Source organism: Zootoca vivipara, chromosome 11, assembly GCF_965207765.1.
Source record: "Zootoca vivipara chromosome 11, rZooViv2.hap1.1, whole genome shotgun sequence".
NCBI lineage: Eukaryota > Metazoa > Chordata > Lepidosauria > Squamata > Lacertidae > Zootoca > Zootoca vivipara.
In genome coordinates, this window is record NC_142594.1 from 16809658 (window position 1) to 16830448 (window position 20791).

At 43.3% G+C, this 20791-nt stretch overlaps 1 protein-coding gene across 4 annotated transcripts in view; it reads left to right on the forward strand.

The window, feature by feature from the left end:
* NEK10 (NIMA related kinase 10) overlaps positions 1-20539 on the forward strand; it is a 107491-nt gene extending 86952 nt beyond the window's left edge. For all 4 annotated transcript variants that reach the window (XM_060280658.2, XM_035130104.3, XM_035130103.3 and 1 more), the window contains 6 exons: positions 1765-1865; positions 9318-9428; positions 13900-14008; positions 18467-18519; positions 18614-18669; positions 19789-20539. In XM_060280658.2, coding sequence (XP_060136641.1) covers positions 1765-1865; positions 9318-9428; positions 13900-14008; positions 18467-18519; positions 18614-18669; positions 19789-19837 — 479 coding nt within the window. In that variant the 3' untranslated portion in view covers positions 19838-20539. The remainder of the gene's footprint in view (positions 1-1764; positions 1866-9317; positions 9429-13899; positions 14009-18466; positions 18520-18613; positions 18670-19788) is intronic.
* The last annotated feature ends 252 nt before the right edge of the window (positions 20540-20791 follow it).

Genomic DNA, 20791 nt, shown 5'->3' on the forward strand with positions numbered 1-20791 from the left:
GGAAGTGAACCTGGTTCACCAGATTACAAGTCTACCGCTCTTAACCACTACACTATGCTGGCTCCATAGGGATGTGGGTGGCGCTGTGATCTAAACCACAGAGCCTAGGGCTTGCCTATCAGAAGGTTGGCTGTTCAAATCCCCGCGACGGGGTGAACTCCCATTGGTTGGTCCCAGCTCCTACCCACCTAGCAGTTCGAAAGCACGTCAGAGTGCAAGTAGATAAATAGGTACCCCGCTGGCAGGAAGGTAAACGGTGTTTCCGTGCGCTGCTCTGGTTCGCCAGAAGTGGCTTAGTCATGCTAGCTACATGACCCAGGAGCTGTCTGCGGACAAAAGCTGGCTCCCTTGGCCAGTAAAGTGAGATGAGCGCTGCAACCCCAGAGTCGTCCGTGATGACCTAACGGTCAGGGGTACCTTTACCTTTACCTATGCTGATTCCATGCTGCCAAGAGACAGAGATTCCCAAAATTCTTAGAAGATGATAGTGATGATGATTAGACCATGATCAATTCAAAGGTGCTCTTCCAATCACAGGGTTGGCCTGCCCATGAGACAGGGTGAGGCAGGGTCAGGTTTCAGGGAATCGGCTTCCCCCCCCCCCCCAATGACAGTGGATGAGTAGAACAAAGGAAAATGACTCTTCTTACCAGTTAGAAACTTTAATAATCATAGCTAGAGAACAAAGAACCATCTGCTAGGAATGGCGGTGCTCCCAGTTAAGGATCACACCCCCTTCCATCCCTACAGTATTAATCTACGTCACTCCTACGTCTTGTAATCTGAGCTTGTACCCTATGTGCTTTCTGTTCGGACACTTTCTGCGCTCTCCCTGACTTTGGAGAAGGGGGGGGGGGAATGCTGTCCAGAGACTGTGAATCTGTTAACCCGTTTCTTAGAGATAATATTTTTCTACCCTTATTTAAATGTGTGAATTAGTGTTTCGCTGCTAGCAGATTTGCATTCTGTCACGTGGAGGTGGTATTGCATCTAAGCATGCAAAAAAGATGAGAGAAAATCACATTGTAGTAATATAACTGTGTCACAAAAGTAAGAATTAGGGACCTCATCTCCTGACAGGTTCTAATTTTAAATATCAGTTGGGGGGAGGGACTGGTGCTAACTTGATATATGTGCACATATGCAGTAGACACCATACCTTTTTAAGGAAGTTGTATTTTAAGTCATGTGCAGGAATTGTTATTCATGTAGACTAGTACACTGACTGTTCTCAAACAACAAGCTATTTGTAAGTTTTGCAGCACATATTCCATGGTACTAAGCCAGAAAACAAAAATGGGAAGATTAAAATGTACTCTTTTTATGCAACACTGTGAATAAAGTTGAATTGCTTTAATGGATTTTTTCATCTGCTTTGAAAGCACACATAAAATGATATTGTCATACACATTTCAAAGATTGAAAATGGCTTTTGTCTTTTTCCCCAATCATGCTGAAAATCTGTACAAAAATGGTGATTTGACAAACTTTATGCAAATTTTTAATGCAGTTTTTTTGCCCTGTTTATAGTGATTACTTGTTTCCCTTTTCTATTGAGAAAATGTCAGAAATGCTTTGTTTTTAGAAATTTCTGTAGGCTATCGTAAGATGGGGAGGAAGCATTTGGTTCACTGGCCAACTGCAAAATCCAAATGCTTTACTCCCTTTCTTTCCTCCCTCCCCGGCTTCCACTTCTGCATATGAGAGAGACACTGAGGCCAGCAAATGGGTTCTCACTGCTGATTGTAGCATTGTCATCTGCAGCATCTGCAGGCATTGCTGTGTCACAACGGAAGGTGCGCCAGATCAGCGATCCTATTCAACAGATTCTAATTCAGCTGCATAAGATCATCTACATCACTCAGGTACGTTTTGATTATGTTGTTTTAGTGCAAGCCATCGTCCCTGTTTTCATTGCTCTGTCTGCACAGCACAGTCGTTTTCTTGCTCCCAACCAGCGCTTGAGATGTGGGAGAGGAAGGTAGGAGCAGCCTGCATGAAATCTAACTCCCTTGTTTGACTTTCCCTAATTGCATCCAAATCTTGCATTCTCACCACCAAAATAGAATCCAAAGAACATTGGCAGAGGGGGAGGCTATCACTGAAAGGAGTTTTTTTTGGGGGGGGGAGGAAAATCCCTGTATAAAATGGAGCGAAATCTCCTCTAATGCCTCTGTAATTTGATCTGTGTTCCTGAGAGCCGAAGGCCCAATTATCCCACTGAGAACAAAGCACACTTGCTCCAAAACATGCTGTCCTTTTCTCATATATATAAAAGGATTCCTCATCCAGTTCTGGTATTCCTTCAGCTGATCATTCTGTACTTAAGCTTCTTATATACCTTGGTTGTCGAACACCCTGGAACTCGTACGTTTTGGCTCCCAAACGCCGCAAACCCGGAAGTGATTGTTCCGGTTTGCGAACGTTCTTTTGGAACCCGAACGTCCGATGGGGCTTCCGCAGCTTCTGATTGGCTGCAGGAGCTTCTTGCAGCCAATTAGAAGCCGTGATTTGGTTTTGGAACATTTTGGAAGTTGAATGGACTTCTGGAACAGATTCCGTTCGACTTCCAAGGTACGACTGCCCATGCTTTGGTTCAGAGATGGTTAGAGCTCCTCTACAGCTTTTCTCCAGTAGCTGCAAGCATGCAATTTCTTTCTTACATCCAGCCAAGCAAGCAAGAGTCCCTGGATATTTTGTTTATTTAAAATATGTTTAGTGCAGAAGTCCTTTTGCGGCAGCTTATAGAACAAAACCCACTACAGTCACAAACCTCAATGTAGTTAATAAAAGCCAGCAGTAGTATAAACACCAAATTACAAAAAGGTAGTGCAGAACAACATCCAGAAACCACAAGCAATTCCATAAAGAAGTTAGCTCCCACAATTGCTGGCGTATTTCCAAAATACACACAAAGCTGTCTTATACTACGACAGGCTATCTAGCCCTGTATTGTCTGCACCAACTGACAGAAGCCCTCCAGGATTTCAGACAAGGGTCTCTCCCAGACCTCCCTGAAGCTGGTGGGGATCAAACCTGGGACCTTTGGCATGGAAAGAAAAGACATCTGAAGGCAGCCCTGTTTAGGGAAATTTTTAATGCTTGATGTTTTATCGTGTTTTTAATGTTCTGTTGGGAGCCGCCCAGAGTGGCTGGGGCAACTCACTTATATGGGCGACAAACAAATAATAAATAGAATTATCATCATCATCATTATCATTATTTCGCAGGTGGCCTTCCAAGCTACTATAGTTTTCTTCCTTATAGCGCAATCCCAGTGTTTAAACAAGACTTTATGGGCAGCCTTGGGCTGTACAGGAGCAGTACAAGAACTGTTGGCTATGCTATTTTGAGTTGGCAAATCAATTTCATTTCAGTCATGTCAAAAGAAACATAAAACAGTGTTTAAATGAACTGCCGCAATTCCCTCTAGATAGTAAACAAGACTCAAGTGGTCCTGTCTTAAAAGGTTTCGGAATCATAATCCATACCTGGGAACACATTCTAGCCCTGCTGATGTCAAAAGCAGTAGTTTGAGGTGGTCCCACTCCCCCAGGTGGTGTATGCATAAGCCTAAATTGATGGATTAGTTGAAGAGAAGATGGCTTGAGGATAGCCTTTCAGCTGTGCTCTGGTCACAGTAGAGGCTGGTCCACTGGGATGGATGGGCCACCCAACTTCAGTCTGCTCTCAGCCAGCCCCCACCTGCCTGCCTTCTTACAACCAGGCGGGGGTGGGGAAGACTCTGCCTGCCATTGGCTCTGGCTTCACTTACTCTTCGTTTCCTCAAATTGCTGAAAGCCTCTTTTTCCAACCTTCCTCTTTATTCTAGTATGTTGTCCTCACTGACTCTGCTCATTTGCTAGGGAGCAAGGCTCATTTGACACAGCAGCTCTTCTAAGTAAATGGACCAGGGGTAGGCAACCTAAGACGCGCGGGCTGGATGCGGCCCACTCGCCTTCTCAATCCGGTCCGTGGACGGTCCGGGAATTAGCGTGTTTTTACATGACTAACATGTGTCCTTTTATTTAAAATTCATCTGTGGGTTATTTGTGGGGCATAGGAATTTGTTCACCCACCCACCCCCAAATATAGATCGGCCCACCCACAAGGTCTGAGGGACGGCGGACCGGCCCATGGCTGAAAAAGGTTGCTGACGCCTGAAATAGACGTTGGATTGTGCTGTAAACGTTCTGTATGCATGGTCAATTGTGCATTTAGCTCATCCGTCGGAATTTACCAGCACCCCAGTACAGCTCCTAACCACGCCTCCAGCTCCTTTCTCATTCATAACCACCTTTCCTCTGTGCCTTTGTGGCCATCCTGTTATTCACCCTTCTTGATGTTTCTTTTGTTTGTGACCTCTCAGTTACTAGGGCAGTCTTATCACAGGAGGTAAGATTTCTTACTTCCCCTGTTTGAATATTAGACCTATTGCTTTATCAAGTTTTACCAACTTCCCTCTTTTGAATGGATGAATTTCCCTCCCTCCAGAGCAGAAGTCATGCTGCAAAGCTGAGTTAATACAGGCAGAGCTTTCCTGGAATATATTCCTTAGCTTCGTCATTAATATTCCTTCTTGCTAATCATCTCCTAATTGAAATAGAACCAAGCCCTGTTATAGGTGCAATAGTATTGCACCTGGACTGCAACATAGCGTGTGAAGCAACTCTCTTGGTTTAACAGCGTGGTCAGTGCAAGGGGGCATTTGCCATTAAGTTACCTGCTTGCAAGGTTGCAGATTTGTACCACCCAAAAAGAGTGGCTCCACTTTAAAGCTAAAGGATGGAAGCTTTTGGAATTTATCCAAAGGCTTTGGGGGGACGACCCTCAATATTATATATAGAAAAGGTGAGATTCCTTACTGAAGGAAAATAAATCTACTTTCATCCAGTCTGAACCATAAAGTCAAATGTGATTTATTTATTTACAAAAATTACTACCCTAGATGAGACTCTAGATTCGATAGGATAGCACAGGATACTGCTTTTCACCAATGTGGTTATTGCTTTGTGATTAAGTTGGAATCTACTGTTGGTAAATCACTGTGAGAGTCATCGTGTTATTACTCAAATTCTATGCTAATATCTGGCAAGAGGTGTTTATTGTTGAGGGATATTTGAGATTGCTTAGACAAAGCTGTTGTAGTTTAGAAGTGAAACTTCATAACCAAATGTGAATGTTTCTGACTATAAGTTTTGGGAAAATGCTAAATGTGTTTCTAAGAGGTTAGCATCCACTTAGGAAGAGGAGGATTAGGAAGAGAAGTTTATACAAAAAACTGTATATTTTCACATTTTCTGCTTGTCATGCTAAGGTACAAATTTGCCCATCATTGTCCACAGGGCACATCTTTAAGATTGGAAAAACCCATCATTGTCCACAGGGCACATGTCATTCTGCCCCATTCCTCCATACCATCAGGCTCCTTCCTTCCTGTATGTTTCCTCATTTTTCCTAGCTTTTTGAAGTACCCCCCGCCCCTTTATGTAGGTTCAGAACAACAGGAAGGGATGCTATTTAATTTGATGAAAATACTTTAAGAAAAACAAACCACATTTTTCCCTGGTTGTGTTGCATTGGAAAAGAAGTTGATTTCTGCAGCTGTATGTGACAAATTGGAAGTGTGTGGAACACACACACACACACACACACACACACACACACACACACACCCTTACATTAACAGTAAAGTAAGAAAGTAATTAGTGGGACCCAGGTGGCGCTGTGGGTTAAACCACTGAGCCTAGGGCTTGCTGATCAGAAGGTCGGCGGTTTGAATCCCTGCAATGGGGTGAGCTCCCGTTGCTCGGTCCCAGCTCCTGCCAACCTAGCAGTTCGAAAGCACATCAAAGTGCAAGTAGATAAATAGGGACCACTCCGGCGCGAAGGTAAACGGTGTGTTTCCGTGCACTGCTCTGGTTCGCCAGAAGCAGCTTTGTCATGCTGGCCACATGACCCGGAAGCTGTCTGCGGACAAACATTGGCTCCCTCTGCCTATAGAGCAAGATGAGCGCCGCAACCCCAGAGTCGGACACAACTGTACCTGATGGTCAGGGGCCCCTTTACCCTTTACCTAAGAAACTAATTATTTTCACTTGCTTTCCAGAGCTCTGCTGGTCTGCTACACTAAAAGATGATGGTGATGATGATAATCTGTGTATTTATTTAAGGGTGTCCTCAGTAGGACTTGCTTGGGGGCCTGGTTAGGATTTATTAGAATTCTGAGGTAGGCATGGTGCAAACTGACAAGGGTAAACTGTGGCCCTCAACAGACAAAAGGTTGATTACCTCTACTATAAAGGACTTATTAGAGGACCCACAGTTCTATCGTTCTGCCTGTGAGAGCAATACTTGGGCATTTCCCTCACGCTTCCCCCTCCCTAATATGCTATGAAGCCTTGAGTGGACTTGCCTGCTCCTTATGACTAAAGGTTTCCCTCATTGAACTACGGTAATTTACCTAAGCATTCCACTGGATGCTCATTAATGCTTGGCTGGCTTTAAAATAGGAGCGCAAAAACACAGAAGCTCACCGACCAGTCCCCGGACCCTTCAAATGCCCCCTCTCCTCCTTTTCTACATTCCACGAAGCAGGACCCTTTAAAACACGTAGGACGTTGTATTTAAAGCGATCAACTGCAGGTCTCCTTTAACGAGCAGAAGCTGAAGTTCATAAGGGGAGAGCTCTCATTGTTCGTTCTGGGCTTCCAGCAGCCTTTCCCATCCCGTTTCCATGGCAACAGGTTTCATTCCTATCCGAGAGGGGGGAAAAACACCCATGTAAGCTTTTAAAAAAAATGATTATGTAAACCTCTTACCTTATTTCCACTCATCTGACATCTGAGTCCCTGAAAACAGACTTAGGAATGAAAACCCACAGAGACAACTTTGCTCCATTTCCTTAGCAGGGAGAAACCAGCCTCTCGGGCCCTTGGTTTGCTGCCACAGACATGTGCAGGGAACTTCTTCCCCCACTGTATCAGGTTTGGTTTCCGGCTGGCAAATAATCCTTAAGTGACAGACAAATCTAGGCAGCCTCTCGTCCAAGCCAAAATGCAGCAATATGTGTTTTGTTCTGTCAGCTGTGTGCAGCGACTTCAGCCGTCGTCAGCGTTTACTTTCTAGCAGCAGAGATTCTGGAACCCAAGTCTGCCTGGAAGCCGCTGGGCAATCCATGTTTGCGTGCGGATCTAAGTTAGCTCAGTTGCAAAGTATAAAACTTTTCAGAACCACTCCTATCCTTTCTTGTTTTAGATTTTGGAGGGGTTAAGCGCTGGCACTGAAACCAAACCAACAATTGGCACCAAGGGCAATTGAAGCCTGCCCAGTCCTATGAACCTTAAGATGAGGTCCTGACCTCGATTTTTTTTAAATGGAGGTTAAAGATAGCTTCAGGACTGAAAGCATTATACATCTGCAATGGCAGCAGGGAGAAATTGCATGGGGCACCCTAAGCTCCAGGGTTCCTGGTGGAGCAGGGGGTGCCCTTCCCTTATGGCAATTACTTGTCAACACTGAGCAGCAAGAAAAGAGGGCCATTCTCCATCTTCCGTCATTAGGAAAAGTGCATACGTATGAAAGAGGAGGCCTTTTCTCGTGGCACCTGCCTGTGGAATGTCCTCCCAAGGGTGGTGTGCTGGTCATCAAAGGACACGGGTGGCGCTGTGGTCTCAACCACTGAGCCTCTAGGGCAGGGGTCAGCAAACTTTTTCACCAGGGGGCCGGTCCACTGTCCCTCAGACCTTGTGGGGGGGGGCTGGACTATATTTGTGTGTGGGGGGGGGGAATGAACAAATTCCTATGCCCCACAAATAACCCAGAGATGCGTTTTAAATAAAAGGACACATTCTACTCATGTAAAAACACGCTGATTCCCGGACCGTCTGCGGGCCGGATTTAGAAGGCGATTGGGCCAGATCCGGCCCCCGGGCCTTAGTTTGCCTACCCATGATCTAGGGCAGGGGTGGCCAACTTCTAAGAGACTGTGATCTACTCACAGAGTTAAAAACTGGCAGTGATCTACCCACTTTTTTGGGGGGTTCAGGTCAAAGTTGTTGAGCTTTAGGAAGAAGGAAAGCGACATTGAGTTTTTTTTTATAGGAAGGAAAGCCCTGTTTTTGGTGGTTCAGTTCATTTTAGGGGTGCAGGGCAAAGGTGTTGAGTTTTTTTAGGGGAGCCAAAGTTTTTAAGCTTCTTTGGGGGGAGCCACTGATCTACCAGTGATTTACCACAAGCGTGCAGTGATCTACCGGTAGATCACGATCTACCTGTTGGACATGCCTGATCTAGGGCTTGCCGATTGGAATGTCAGTGGTTCGAATCCCTGCAACAGGGTGAGCTCCCATTGCTCTGTCCCAGCTCCTGCCAACCTAGCAGTTCGAAAGCACACCAGTGCAAGTAGATAAATAGGTACTGCTGCAGCGGGAAGGTAAACAGCGTTTCCGTGCTCTCTGGCTTCTGTCATGGTGTCCCATTGCACCAGAAGCAGTTTAGTTATGCTGGCCACATGACCCAGAAAGCTGCCTGTGGACGAACGGCAGCTACCTCGGCAAGATGAGGGCCGCAACCCCATAGTTGCCTTTGACTGAACTTAACCATCCAGGGGTCCTTTACCACTTTTACCTTTACTGGGCATCAGTACTACCAGTACAAGTACAATACTACCATTGCAAGGTTGAAACCTTATTTTCTGAGGCTTTTTAGAAATTGGTATTTTTAACTAGTTCAATGGTTTTATTCCTCGTAATGTTATTTCATTGTTGATTATGTTTTGTATTGTATATGTAGATTCAGAATTCCAATGTTTGTCACCCTGAAATCCAAAACTGGGTGAAAATGGAGTTCATACATGTTTACTATTTTTAAAAGTCCATACATTTACTATGATGCAAAACAGTATTTGAAGTATATCCTGCCATTCAGCATCCCCAGTTCACATTTTGCTCTGCCATGAATTTACTGGCAAGCCTCTCCTTTTCATCCTTGCAATATGGGGACAATAATACTAACTTACCTTGCAAGTTTGCTCAGGTTTACTGGGAGCATGGAATGCTTTTAACACTCTGAAGTGCTAAGTAAATGAATAGTAGCAGTAGCATTTCAGCCAGTAGGGGTGACTGGGAGATAAATGGGTGTAAATAGTTTATGGTGGAGGTAAAAGACTGAGTCATAGCTGCCTTTTCTTAAAAGTCAATTTTTATTTGCTGTTTAGTCACTGCTTTGCTGGTTATCAATAGCTTATGCTTTCATGTGTCTCAAACACCACTTGCAAAAAGAGGACAACCCGCTATAACTGTTTCTGCACCTTCAAACAGCTTCCGCCAACTTTACACTGCAACTTGAAAAGAAGAGTCATCGAGAGATTCAAGAAATCCCTCTTCAGCCAGCAGAGCAACCCATGTAACTTGAAGTCTGAAATTAAAAAGGTACAGTATGCTGAAGGTCACTCCCAGAGCGATTATGATTCCCTTCCCCTTATTACTTGAAATATGGACGGGATATTTTCAGGGAGCAGAGGGAAGCACACTTTACATATTCAGATGTGAAGCATTTACAGAGGCTTGTGTTCATATTTTATTCATGAACAATGGAGGTCCACACATAGCAACTCCCCCAGAAGCCTCGGAGATAGGTGTTTTAAAAATCACTTTAATTTGAATATACAGTGGTACCTCGGTTTACAAACACAATTGGTTCTGGAAGTCCGTACTTAACCTGAAGTGTACTTAACCTGAAGCGAACTTTCCCGTTGAAAGTAATGGAAAGTGGATTAATCCGTTCCAGACAGGTCCACAAAGTACTTAAACTGAAAATACTCAAACCGAGGCGTACTTAAACCGAGGTATGACTGTATCCTTAATCTTTCATTGTAGTCAACAGCCTTAGGTTTTAAAACTACAGTGGTGCCTCGACTTACGGATTTAATCCGTTCCGAAGGCACCTTCGTAAGTCGAAAAACACCATTGGAAACACGATTTCCCATAGGAATGCACTGGAAACGGAAAAATTCGTAAGTCGAAGCAACCCTATCTAAAAATTCGTAAGTCGAAAAATCCCTATCTAAAACTGCCGCGGTTTCCTTTCGGATGTCGAGACATTCGTAAGCACGTGGCCTTTACCCCCATTCATAAGTCGAAAAATTCGGTTGTCAAGTTGTTGTTAAGTCGAGGTACCACTGTACTACATTTGTCCAGACAAGCAGTGGGGGGGGGGTGTTTGTGTAAATATACATACACATATACAAGCCCTGGCAGCTTCTCATAGACTGAGGCATAAAACCATTATCATTGGAGATCAGAGAACTTATATTTCCTTTCATGTTCAGAAAGTAGGGATTTCAAAACAAAACCCCAAGGAAAGGAAACCCACAAGACAGAATTTTCCAGAATTGTCAGAGTAGCAACAATGCTTCTAATCCCCCTTTTACATGAAATGCTTTTTGTTGTGAATAATCAAATTAGGAGTAACGGTAAAAGCTTGCAAGGCTCGCCCCATCTTTACAGTACCGAATTCTGCCTTATCATGCCAAGCGGAGATGAATTTGAGTAAGCCCAGATGGACAAGAAGGGATGTGAAGAGAGAGAGAAAAAGAGATGTATTCAGAGGCATGAAAGGAAGGGCTTGCTTTACCTTTTAAACCTTGAGGGTTTTTTTTTCTCAGCCTGACCAGAAAGCACTGAAGCTGTCCCAATGTGCTTTGATGCTATATAATATTGACACAGCCCAGTAGGCCTTAACTCGGGTCATTGCTTTCCAGCTACCATATTATTTGTGAGATTGTATTTTGGATACTATCCAGCACAGAACAGTTATTTGTAGATAATGCTGAAACCACAGAAGATTCTTTTTCAAAGGCTACAGTGTGTCTTAGCAGAGCAAGTCCAAAGGACACCAGCAGCACATTTGATCCTATAACATGCCAGTATTTTTCCATTTGTTCCCACAGAAGGTGGCAACTGCCAGTATAATTCATGTGCAGTGGTACCTCGACATCCGAATGACTCAACTTCCGAAGGTTTCGACTTACAAAGTCGACAACCCCGGAAGTCTTTTTGCCGCGTGCGCTCTGCGCCTGCAGTCCGCGCATGCGCAGAAGCGCAAAATTGCGCTTTGTGCATGCGCAGAACGGGCGCTTTGACATCCGAAGACCTCGACTTACGAAGAGCGCCGCGGAACGGATCATCTTCGTAAGTCGAGGTACCACTGTATATTAATTTATTTTGCACCCCCTAGGCTCAAGAAGCCTAGTAACATGCAAACACCTCCACAAAATGTAATACCAGCAATATAATATTTATGCCCTGCCGCAAAAAGACTCAAGACAAAGAAAGGCCTTGCATTGTCTTTGCCAAATGTGGTATTATTAACAGAAACAGATGTGCCTTTTTCTCTGCTTCTGATAAAAGTATTTCATAGCCACAAAGGTGTCACCAGGATCATAGAACTGTAGAGTTGGAAGGGACCCTGAGAGTCATCTAGTCCCCCCTGCAATGCAGAAATCTCCAGTAAAGCACTCATGACAGATGGCCATCCAACCTCTGCTTAAAAACCTCACAAGGAAGGATAGATATGTTGTGCTATACAAAAGTAGCTTGAGAGGCCTGTTCTTGCATGTGCTTTCGCTGTTGTGTTGGACGTAACTCTGCATTCACTGGGCCTTAATTTATTTATGACCGTGCTTGCACAGCCTGCGTCCTGTAAGTTAAGCACAGGACAAATAAAGATACACCTTTTTTATTAATCTCGGTGCAAATGCTTATGAGCATATAGTCCATATACCCTTTATTGGTTTTTGCTACGCTTCATACTAATGAATAAGTCACGCCTTATTGCAACAGGGCATTTCTGGATTGAGGCTCATCTGTTAATTCTGAAAATAATATTGTGACCCCCTCTTGTGTGGTGAAAGTTTCCAATTTGATGAGAGAGTACTGGATATTTTTGTTGTCTTTGTAATGGCTGCTTTGTTTACGAATATACAAGAAGAGCATTGTGGAAACAAATACATACCTGGCACATACTGGGGTTTGTTTTTTCCCCCACATGAGAGCACAGCGGCCATTTTGGATGTTGCAATGTCACCCTGAAAAAAGCACTTTTTCAGGGTTGTGTTCTTGTGTGGTGCCCCCAAATGCATGTTTTTGGATGGTATTCCCCCCAAGAGCACATTTTCCAGTTCTGCAATCTTGTACGGTGTGCGACCTTGGAAGAAAGTGTCCCAGTTTTCTGCCTTGGTGTATTGGAGGTTGTGCAAATAGACATCCACACCCCAGGCAGCAGAACTACCAAGGCTGCTTCAGATTCCTAGAGCGAGTCTCTGTTCTCCACGATATTCATATCCAGCAACCTCACGCCAAGTTGCCTCCAAGGTCTTTTCCTGTCTTTTGTTTCATGATTGATTTGGTTGCTACCAAATTCCAATTCATTAGCTCCCACTGATGTTATACTTTCTCGTGTAGCATGTACTGTCCATCTCAGGAATCTGTATTGATAGCGCAGAAGTAATCTAGAAAGTACTGTAATTCATTTCCCCTTGAAAAGTTGGACAAAATTAGTTCTTGGTCTAGGAATAACATTTAGAGCTCAAATATCCCACCGGTTCATTTTCAGTTCTGTTCTTCTTTTGTTGTACCTGTTTTTTAAAATGAATGAAAATGGATCACCTGGAGAATTTCCTATGGCGGCTTAATATAAATGAGCAGAAGCTTCTCCTGAAGCAGGAAGAGGGATCCATAACTCAGGACATGGGCACTTCTATTTGTTTTCCTTCTTGTTTGGGTTAAATTACCCACCCAGAGGTAAAACCTAACCTAGCAGCAGCTTCTCAGTTGTGAACTTTTAATTCTGTAAACTGAAAACGACAGAATACTGGCTTTATCCCCAAACTGTAAATTGAAGTTGATAGTGTATAATATGAAAACCTTCTACCAATTTAAATTTGCAGAAATCTATTCACCTGGCTGGGGCCAGGCAGTGCTTGGATGAGTACCTGTCACTTTGAGGATTAGAAATTTCCTCCCATATTTCATCTGCGGTGACAGTTGTCGCTTCTTTTCTCAGCAACTTCCAAAGGATTGAGCACCCAGGAGGGATCAAAATGGCTGAAACCACACAAACATCAGTGGGCCCAAGCACACTGCTGTGGTGAAAATCAGGCCAGTGTCTACATATAGACTCTGTGGAACTTAACACTGGGGATACTCTATACCAAATTCATCTAGTACCTTTAAAATCCCTGTTTACATTGGACTGTAAAGTTTAATGCATGCCAAACAAGCATTAAGTACAGTATTTGGTACTTGACTCTGCAAGGAACAGGGTATGGGAGGTGGTTTTCATAACAGAAATATCAAGGCAAGTTTTAAGAAAACTCAAAGCCTTGTTTCTCCCCCCACTATGGCTTCTAAGATTATTTCAAAAACGTAGTTATATCAAGGTTTTTCCATGCTCAGTATGAAACTCTATTGCAGGCTTCCTCAACCTCGGCCCTCCAGATATTTTTGAGACAATTCCCATCATCCCTGGCCACTGGTCCTGCTAGCTAGGGATCATGGGAGTTGTAGGCCAAAAACATCTGGAGGGCCGAGGTTGAGGAAACCTGCTCTATTGAACTATTGAATATTGAGTATTGAACAATTCACTTCCTGTTCCTCATTTCCAATCCAGAAATTTGTTCCAATTTCTGTCCTCCCCTTGATTTTAATCCATCTTTTTCCCTTACAGCAGTTTCATATTTCCAAGTCTGCACACTTTCTGAATGTCCGATATGGCAAACATTTTAACTAATCTTACCGCTATTTAATTTTTTTCTTACTTCAGAAAATGACAGTTCTGTGTTCACTCCCAATTTATAGAGGAAAACAATAGGTGTTTTGTTTGTGTTTGGTCTTTGTGCAGCTTCTCCAAGGTTCCCCAGAGCTGATTGAACCCAACTTTTTGACAGCAGATTGCCAGTTGTTATTGCACTCTTCAGGGGGGAGTACTTTGGTCCTCGACGACAGACCAGGTAAGTCCGGCAAAAGTCACATTGCGGAACCTTTGCCAACCGCTGCCTGCATTGACATTGTTCAGCAAGTATGAATTCCTCCTGCTAAATGCTCATTAAGCTCCAACAAGGTTCAGTGTGCTAAATGTGTAGGGCATATAGGATGAAAACAACCTCACAGTTGTTCCTTAAACCATTTCTACGTGGGTGATTCTAACTCGGGCATCCCCAGACTTCGGCCCACCAGATGTTTTGGACTATAATTCCCATCTTCCCCAAGCACTGGTCCTGTTAGCTAGGGATCATGGGAGTTGTAGGCCAAAACATCTGGAGGGCCGCAGTTTGGGGATGCCTGTTCCAACTACACAGAGTGAGAATCAATATGAGATATAGTGGTTAGAATTTTAGAAGAAGACCAGGTAGACCCAGGTTCAAATACCCCTTAGCCATGAAGCTCTTGAGAAGAGGCATTGTCTTGTGCCTAAGATTGGGGGGCAGAGGCTGGCACGCATGCAGTGCATGTGTGACATCATGAGCATGATGCGCAACATCACCTTGTCGGGAGGAGGCCGAGCACGGAGCTCAGTGTGGCGTGGCTTCCTCTCTCACACTCGGGAGGAGCCAGCCACTGAACCGCTCTGTGCTCAGCCGCCTCCACCCCCTCAAAATGAAGGGGCCCTGGCCCCCTGCCAGCAGATTTTGAGGGGGCTAAAGGGGGTCCTCTTCTCCTAGGAATTGGCATGGGTGCTCTTGGGACAGTCACTGTCTCTCAGCCTAGCCTACCTCAGAGTCATTGTGAGGGGGAAGAAAGGGAGAAGGGAACTGTGTGTTCTGCCTTAAGTCCTAAGAGCAGAGAAAATTGTCTTATAGGAGACCATTGCTTCATCTGGCTCAGTATTGTCTGTCCTAACTTGTAGCAAGTCTGCTCTTTCAGACTGGGGTCTTTCCAGGCCATTTCTGTATTGCCGTTTCTGGAGATGCTAGATATGAAACCTAGGGAGTTTGGTGTGCAAAGCATGCGCTCCGCCACTGAGCTGCAGTCATTCCCATTGAGGGAGTGAAGATATAATTGTAATATGTAATAAAGTGAGTTGGTGATCCTCATACTGGAACAGACAAATTCCTGGAGGTCAAGTGTCAGGCTTCAGGGAATCCATTCCCCCCCCCCCCGGCAGTAGATAAGCAGAGCAAAGGAAAATGAGTCTTCTTACCAGTTAGAAACTTTAATAATCACAGCCAGAGAACACAAGAAACCCCATCTCCTAGAAATGGTGGTGTTCCCAATTAAGGATCACACCCCCTTCTGTCTCTCTTCATCTATATCACCTCTATGTCTTGTAATCTGAGCTTGTACCCTTTGTGCTTTCTGTGTTTTCTGTTCTGACACTTTCTCAGCTCTTCTTGACCTTGGGGAGAGGGGAGGAATGCTGTCCAGAGACTGGGAATCTGTTAACCCTCTCTCTCCCAGTGTTTCTTCTCCTAGCTGTTCCCCATCCAATATTTCCCAGCTTCTACCTTCTGAACTATGCCCCTCTGCAAACCACTGTTCCAAATCTATACTGTCCTCCTGCTCCTGGGAAGATTCAGGATCCGGAGCAGGGGGGTGGGGAGGCTTCCACCATTCCTCGTCAGCACAGTCCCTGACATTGACTATCAATGGCTATGTTTTATCTCTACTGTAAGAGGCATTTTATCTCTGTATACCAGTTGCTGATAATCACAGGTGCTGTTGAATTGCTGTGCTGTTTGTGGGCTTCCCATAGGCATTTGGTTGGCCACTGTGAGAACTGGACATCTTATGTCCTTATATTCTCTGCCCATATTTGAGGCAAGTGATGTTAAGCTCCCTCAAAAGTACTGGCAGGTATTCCTCCCCACCCCCCCACCCCCGGTGCTAAATTGGCAGGACAAAGGAGAGATGACAGGATTTTGATATGGTTGCATCTCGAACCGATTTGACAGCCTAATGCTAGGCTTTAACAAGCAGGCTGTAAATATTAAAATAATAGTTACAGTATACTGAAACTGGGCTTACGGACCATTAAATATGTGTGGTGAGAATGAAGTGAGGGACATTGAACATGAAGGAAATAACTTAGATAGCTGCATGCATTTCTGAGAAGAATGAAAGATGTAGTCAAGAGCGTTTATGCAAAAATATAGAAAAGCATGCTAGCAGCATAAAGCATTGTCAAGAAGAGGAACATATTCACAGCAAAAATTATTTTAGTTGGAACGTTCTGAATTGTCAGGACTGGGGAGAGGTGGCAGGAAGAAAAACCAGAAAGAGGAGGTTAGTTATTTTATTATGAACCTGTTTCAGCAACTAAACAAATTTTATAGACCTTGGCTAGAATGCAGTTTTGAAAGGGTGGATGTGTTGTGTATGTTGCTGCTCTGTCGTTCAAAATATTGTCCTGTCTTTGTTGGTTTCCACGTTCATGCACCACGAGTTTGTGCCTTTAATGGAAAAGGGCATCACCCAAGGGGCATCACCCAAGGGGGTTGTACTCAAGATGCAAAGGAGGTGCGGGAAACAAGGCATGTAGGCTCTTCTATTCCATCGCGTGTGCTTAGAAGCCTTCCTGTCCTGAGATCATCCTGGGATCCCCGAGTTATTTGGATTCTTTATCACAAGGAAATGTCTTAAGTATATCCAACGGAATGCATAGAAGCCTGCATCATACCTTCCCAGTCAAAGCAGGAAGATTGATGGGCCTGGTGCACGCAGGGACATTAGAGACAGGGCCAATGCGTACCCGCTCCCCTTTATGTCCACACACATGGAGAATGCTCCTGTTTATCTGCATATAGAAGCAGTTTCTGCACAACAATTGCTGCGCATTGATTGCATCAGTATTCATTGCTGCTTAATGTATATGAGTCCAGTTCTAAATTGCACTAAACAAGAGGATTACAAAGGGAACATTTGCGTATTGATCACTCTGAAGTTGGCCCTGTGGCATCTTTATTCTTCTGGGGAAACATACAGAATTAAGGGCCAGATTCAATTAATTTGGTGCGCTAGCAGAAGCCAGAGCAAGAACTCCTGCTAGTGCAGTGTGGTTTTCCTCCCTCCCCCCCCCCCAAATCTGCTCTGGAGAGTAGGGAGAGTCCCAAGAACAGCACATATGGGGAGGAGAGGGATGGTTTCACTGGGCAAGCAGAAATGCTTGCACTCATGGATTGATTGAATTAGCAAGATACTGAAGTCCAACCTTTGTCATCTAATTGCTAATAGACCAATGATAGTATCCTGCTTTTGTGACTGAAATAAAAGTTATATATGTAACTTCACCAAATATGCACCCACCTGATTTTTCCAGTGTTTCCTTTTTGGAAGCCGTGTACACACACACACACACACACACACACACACACACACACAAACACACACAGAGAGAGGGAGAGAGGGAGAGAGGGAGAGAGGGAGAGAGAGAGAGAGAGAGAGAGAGAGAGAGAGAGAGAGAGAGAGAGAGAGAGAGAGAGAGAATTTAGTTGTCCTATGTCCAGTGTGGTGTAGTGGTTAAGAGTGGTAGACTCGTAATCTGGGGAACCGGGTTTGCCTCGCCACTCCTCCACATGCAGCTGCTGTGTGATCTTGGGCTAGTCACACTTCTCTGAAGTCTCTCAGCCTCACTCACCTCACAGAGTGTTTGTTGTGGGGGAGGAAGGGAAAGGAGAATGTTAGCCGCCTTGAGACTCCTTCGGGTAGTGATAAAGCGCGATATCAAATCCAAACTCTTCTTCTTCTTCCAATAAGACAGTTTAAGGTTATGGCACAAGAACTGTTTGTTAAAGGAAACCTGCCAACACTACCTCTGCACTAATTTTCTCTGATATATGCTGTAGAAAACCTTTGCAAGAAATCCCCAGAGTTTTCATGGTCAAGGTTAGTGAAATAGAGGGCAAATGAAAACTCCAAGCTGGCTATTCCAAGAATACATACTTGGAAATATGCAGAAACTCGGTGGAACTTGGTTTCTATGAAATATAAGTAGGATCAGCATGAAAGTGCTCAGATGTGAATGGCAGGGGTTCCCATTAATTGAAATGGTGGAAGCCAATCTACATGCATAAATGAATCTCCATAGAAGTGAACTGGAAAGTTGGCTCCTCTACAGAAACTCCTGTACACCTCCTGGATTTCCCAAGCCCAGAACAAATCACGGGATTGATGGAAATGTCTCTTGCCCCCTTTAATCCACAATGCTCATTTAACCTTCGTGGTTTGCTTTTTTGCTTTCACCTTAATGATTTACATATCTGTGACCAGAAGCAGTTGGGTGAGAAGCTTTTTCTATATCTAATAATCAGTTAATAATCCCTTAAGATAGTTGTTAATTCCATGATTTCAGTATACACTGTCATAAAACGATGGTAACTTTTAACAGTTTAAGAAGCTTCTCTGGTGCTTCTTTTTATGAAATCAGATGTCCATTCTGTTATCCAGCGTTATCTGATATGATTTACCCTTAGGTCTTCCTAGCACTTTTGACGTGGATGAAGGAGTGACATATGAACAAATGCAGGTAAAGCTTCACCTTGTTTTTAGTAGTTTCATCATTTGCTTTCAGTTCCTTTTCGGTAACGTGTAATAAAATTCCATGTGCTTCACTTTTGCAGACTGTGATCGAGGAGGTTCTAGAGGAATGTGGATATTACAATTTTACCTCAAATAGGTGAGCTTAATTTCAGAAGGAGACATAAAATTATGGTGAAGTGAATAGACAGAATTTATATTTCAGTTTCCTAGTTACAGCTGTCTATTTTGGTTTTGGGGTGCTTTTTTTTTAAAAAAAAATGCATGATTTATGATGTGTAGGCATGTGCTAGATAAAATGGTGTGAAACATTGTAGCCAGTAGTGTAAAATCATATTTGAAAAGAAAGGCACCTCCATCCTTTTCATTTTGATGGATGAGAATTTGTTTTAAAATCCCTTATGAAAAACAAACCTCAAATGAAGAATTGTAGGACTCCCAGCTTGCCTTATGGGTACATTGTCTGGATGTTGCACAAAAAATGGGTTGGGACAAGAAAGCAAAGGGGATGTAAAATTTGGAAGAAGTGATTTGAACAACAATACAGCTGGCTATTCTGCTCCACCTCTGCTTATTATTGCTGCAGAATTTTCAACAGTGATGGGACAAACATTCATGGGATAGATTGAGTGTGTCATATTCAACAAGTTTAAATGGAATTCCACTAAGTTGTATGATATAGAAATAATACGTTGGCATGTGTTTCAATGGAGTGGCTTATTGCTGGTTTTAATTATTTTGAATGTTTTAAAATAGTTCTTTTTACCTGTTTGGGAACCCCTGATGTAGACAATGCTGACCTTGATGAGCCAAGTTCAATATAAGGAAGCTTTTTATGTTCTTTGTGTGTTACTGAGAGGGGGAAACCATCTCTGGGTACCACACACAGATAGAAAAAAAAATTGATGCTACTAATTAGCCATAGCCAATCATTTTCAATAGCGACATCCAAAAGAATTTAAGACCCCTTTAAATAGGAACAAACTGGCTATGAGAGATATCTGTTGCCTACGGTTTCTACAAACGTTGGGATCAGTTGCACTAAAGTCCAGCATATATGTTGGTGCCTAATTTTAGGAGCTTTTAGGTTGGAATTTCACTTCTCTGGCAGCGCGAACTCCCACAAAGCTTTCCTGCAGTCTCTGCTGATGCATCTGTGTCACATTGGCAGCAAAGGTCTAGTCTGCCTCAGGTGATTGTAAATGCTATGGCATTTCTCATTCCATAAGAACACTTACAGCCTCTTAAATCTTTTTAGGTATCAATACTATCCATGGGGAACAAGGACTCATCCGGCAAGAAGATGAGCGCCTGGAATTCGGACAAGATTGGCATGTTTTCTGATAAGGTCTAAGTGCCTTGACTTCAGCTGTTGCCTTTTGCCAAAGGAATGCACTTTGCTTAAACACAAGAAAAGGGGGGAGGAAATCAGATGTAGGGATAGTTTGCAAAGAGTCATCCAGGCAGTAGAAATTTGGAGCACAACTTTTTCAGTAGATGTTTGCAGTACTTTTTTTTTTTTTTACTGTCAGGATGTTTACTTTCTGTGCAAAATGTGGACACAATCCCAGGTACCTGCATTTTGGCAATATAATGCTCCAATGAATTCTTGTTTCTATATAATTTTAAAGGACTTATGAATACTCAGGAACATTGGAAATATATCTTATGTTTTATAGATCTGTTTATACCAGAGATTTATCTTTTATAACAAGAGTATCTTTTGTAAGGAGAAGAAATCAGAAAGGCGGAGTTCAAAGTTTTCTAGAATACATTTGTGACTAGCCTTTGCGATATTTGCAATTTCTGCTGCGAGTATGGTATATTAGACGGTATTTAAAACCTGCCCAGCTTCTAATAATTGCTATTTCTAAATACATGTTGATTGTATAAATAGATATAAGGTGATGCCAATAATATGTATATAAGAAATGTATAGTGTGCATTTGTATCCTGCATTCATACCTTTACACCCACACCCACAGTGCAATAAATAGATAATTCTTTTTTATTGTTGTTCAGATCTGTAGCACATAATGCACTTTGGAAAACCATGCATGCTTTTGGAAAATGCATACACAATAAGAATGTGCGCGTAGTTGTTGCTAAGACTTTTCTCTCATTTTTGCCAGCTTTCTAGAGATTTCAGTTGCAGGCAATATTGAGTGAAAGTATGATTCTCTAGAATGAGGATATTCAACATGGTACCTTCCAAATGTTGTTGGACTACAACTTCCATCATCCCTGACCATTGTGAATGC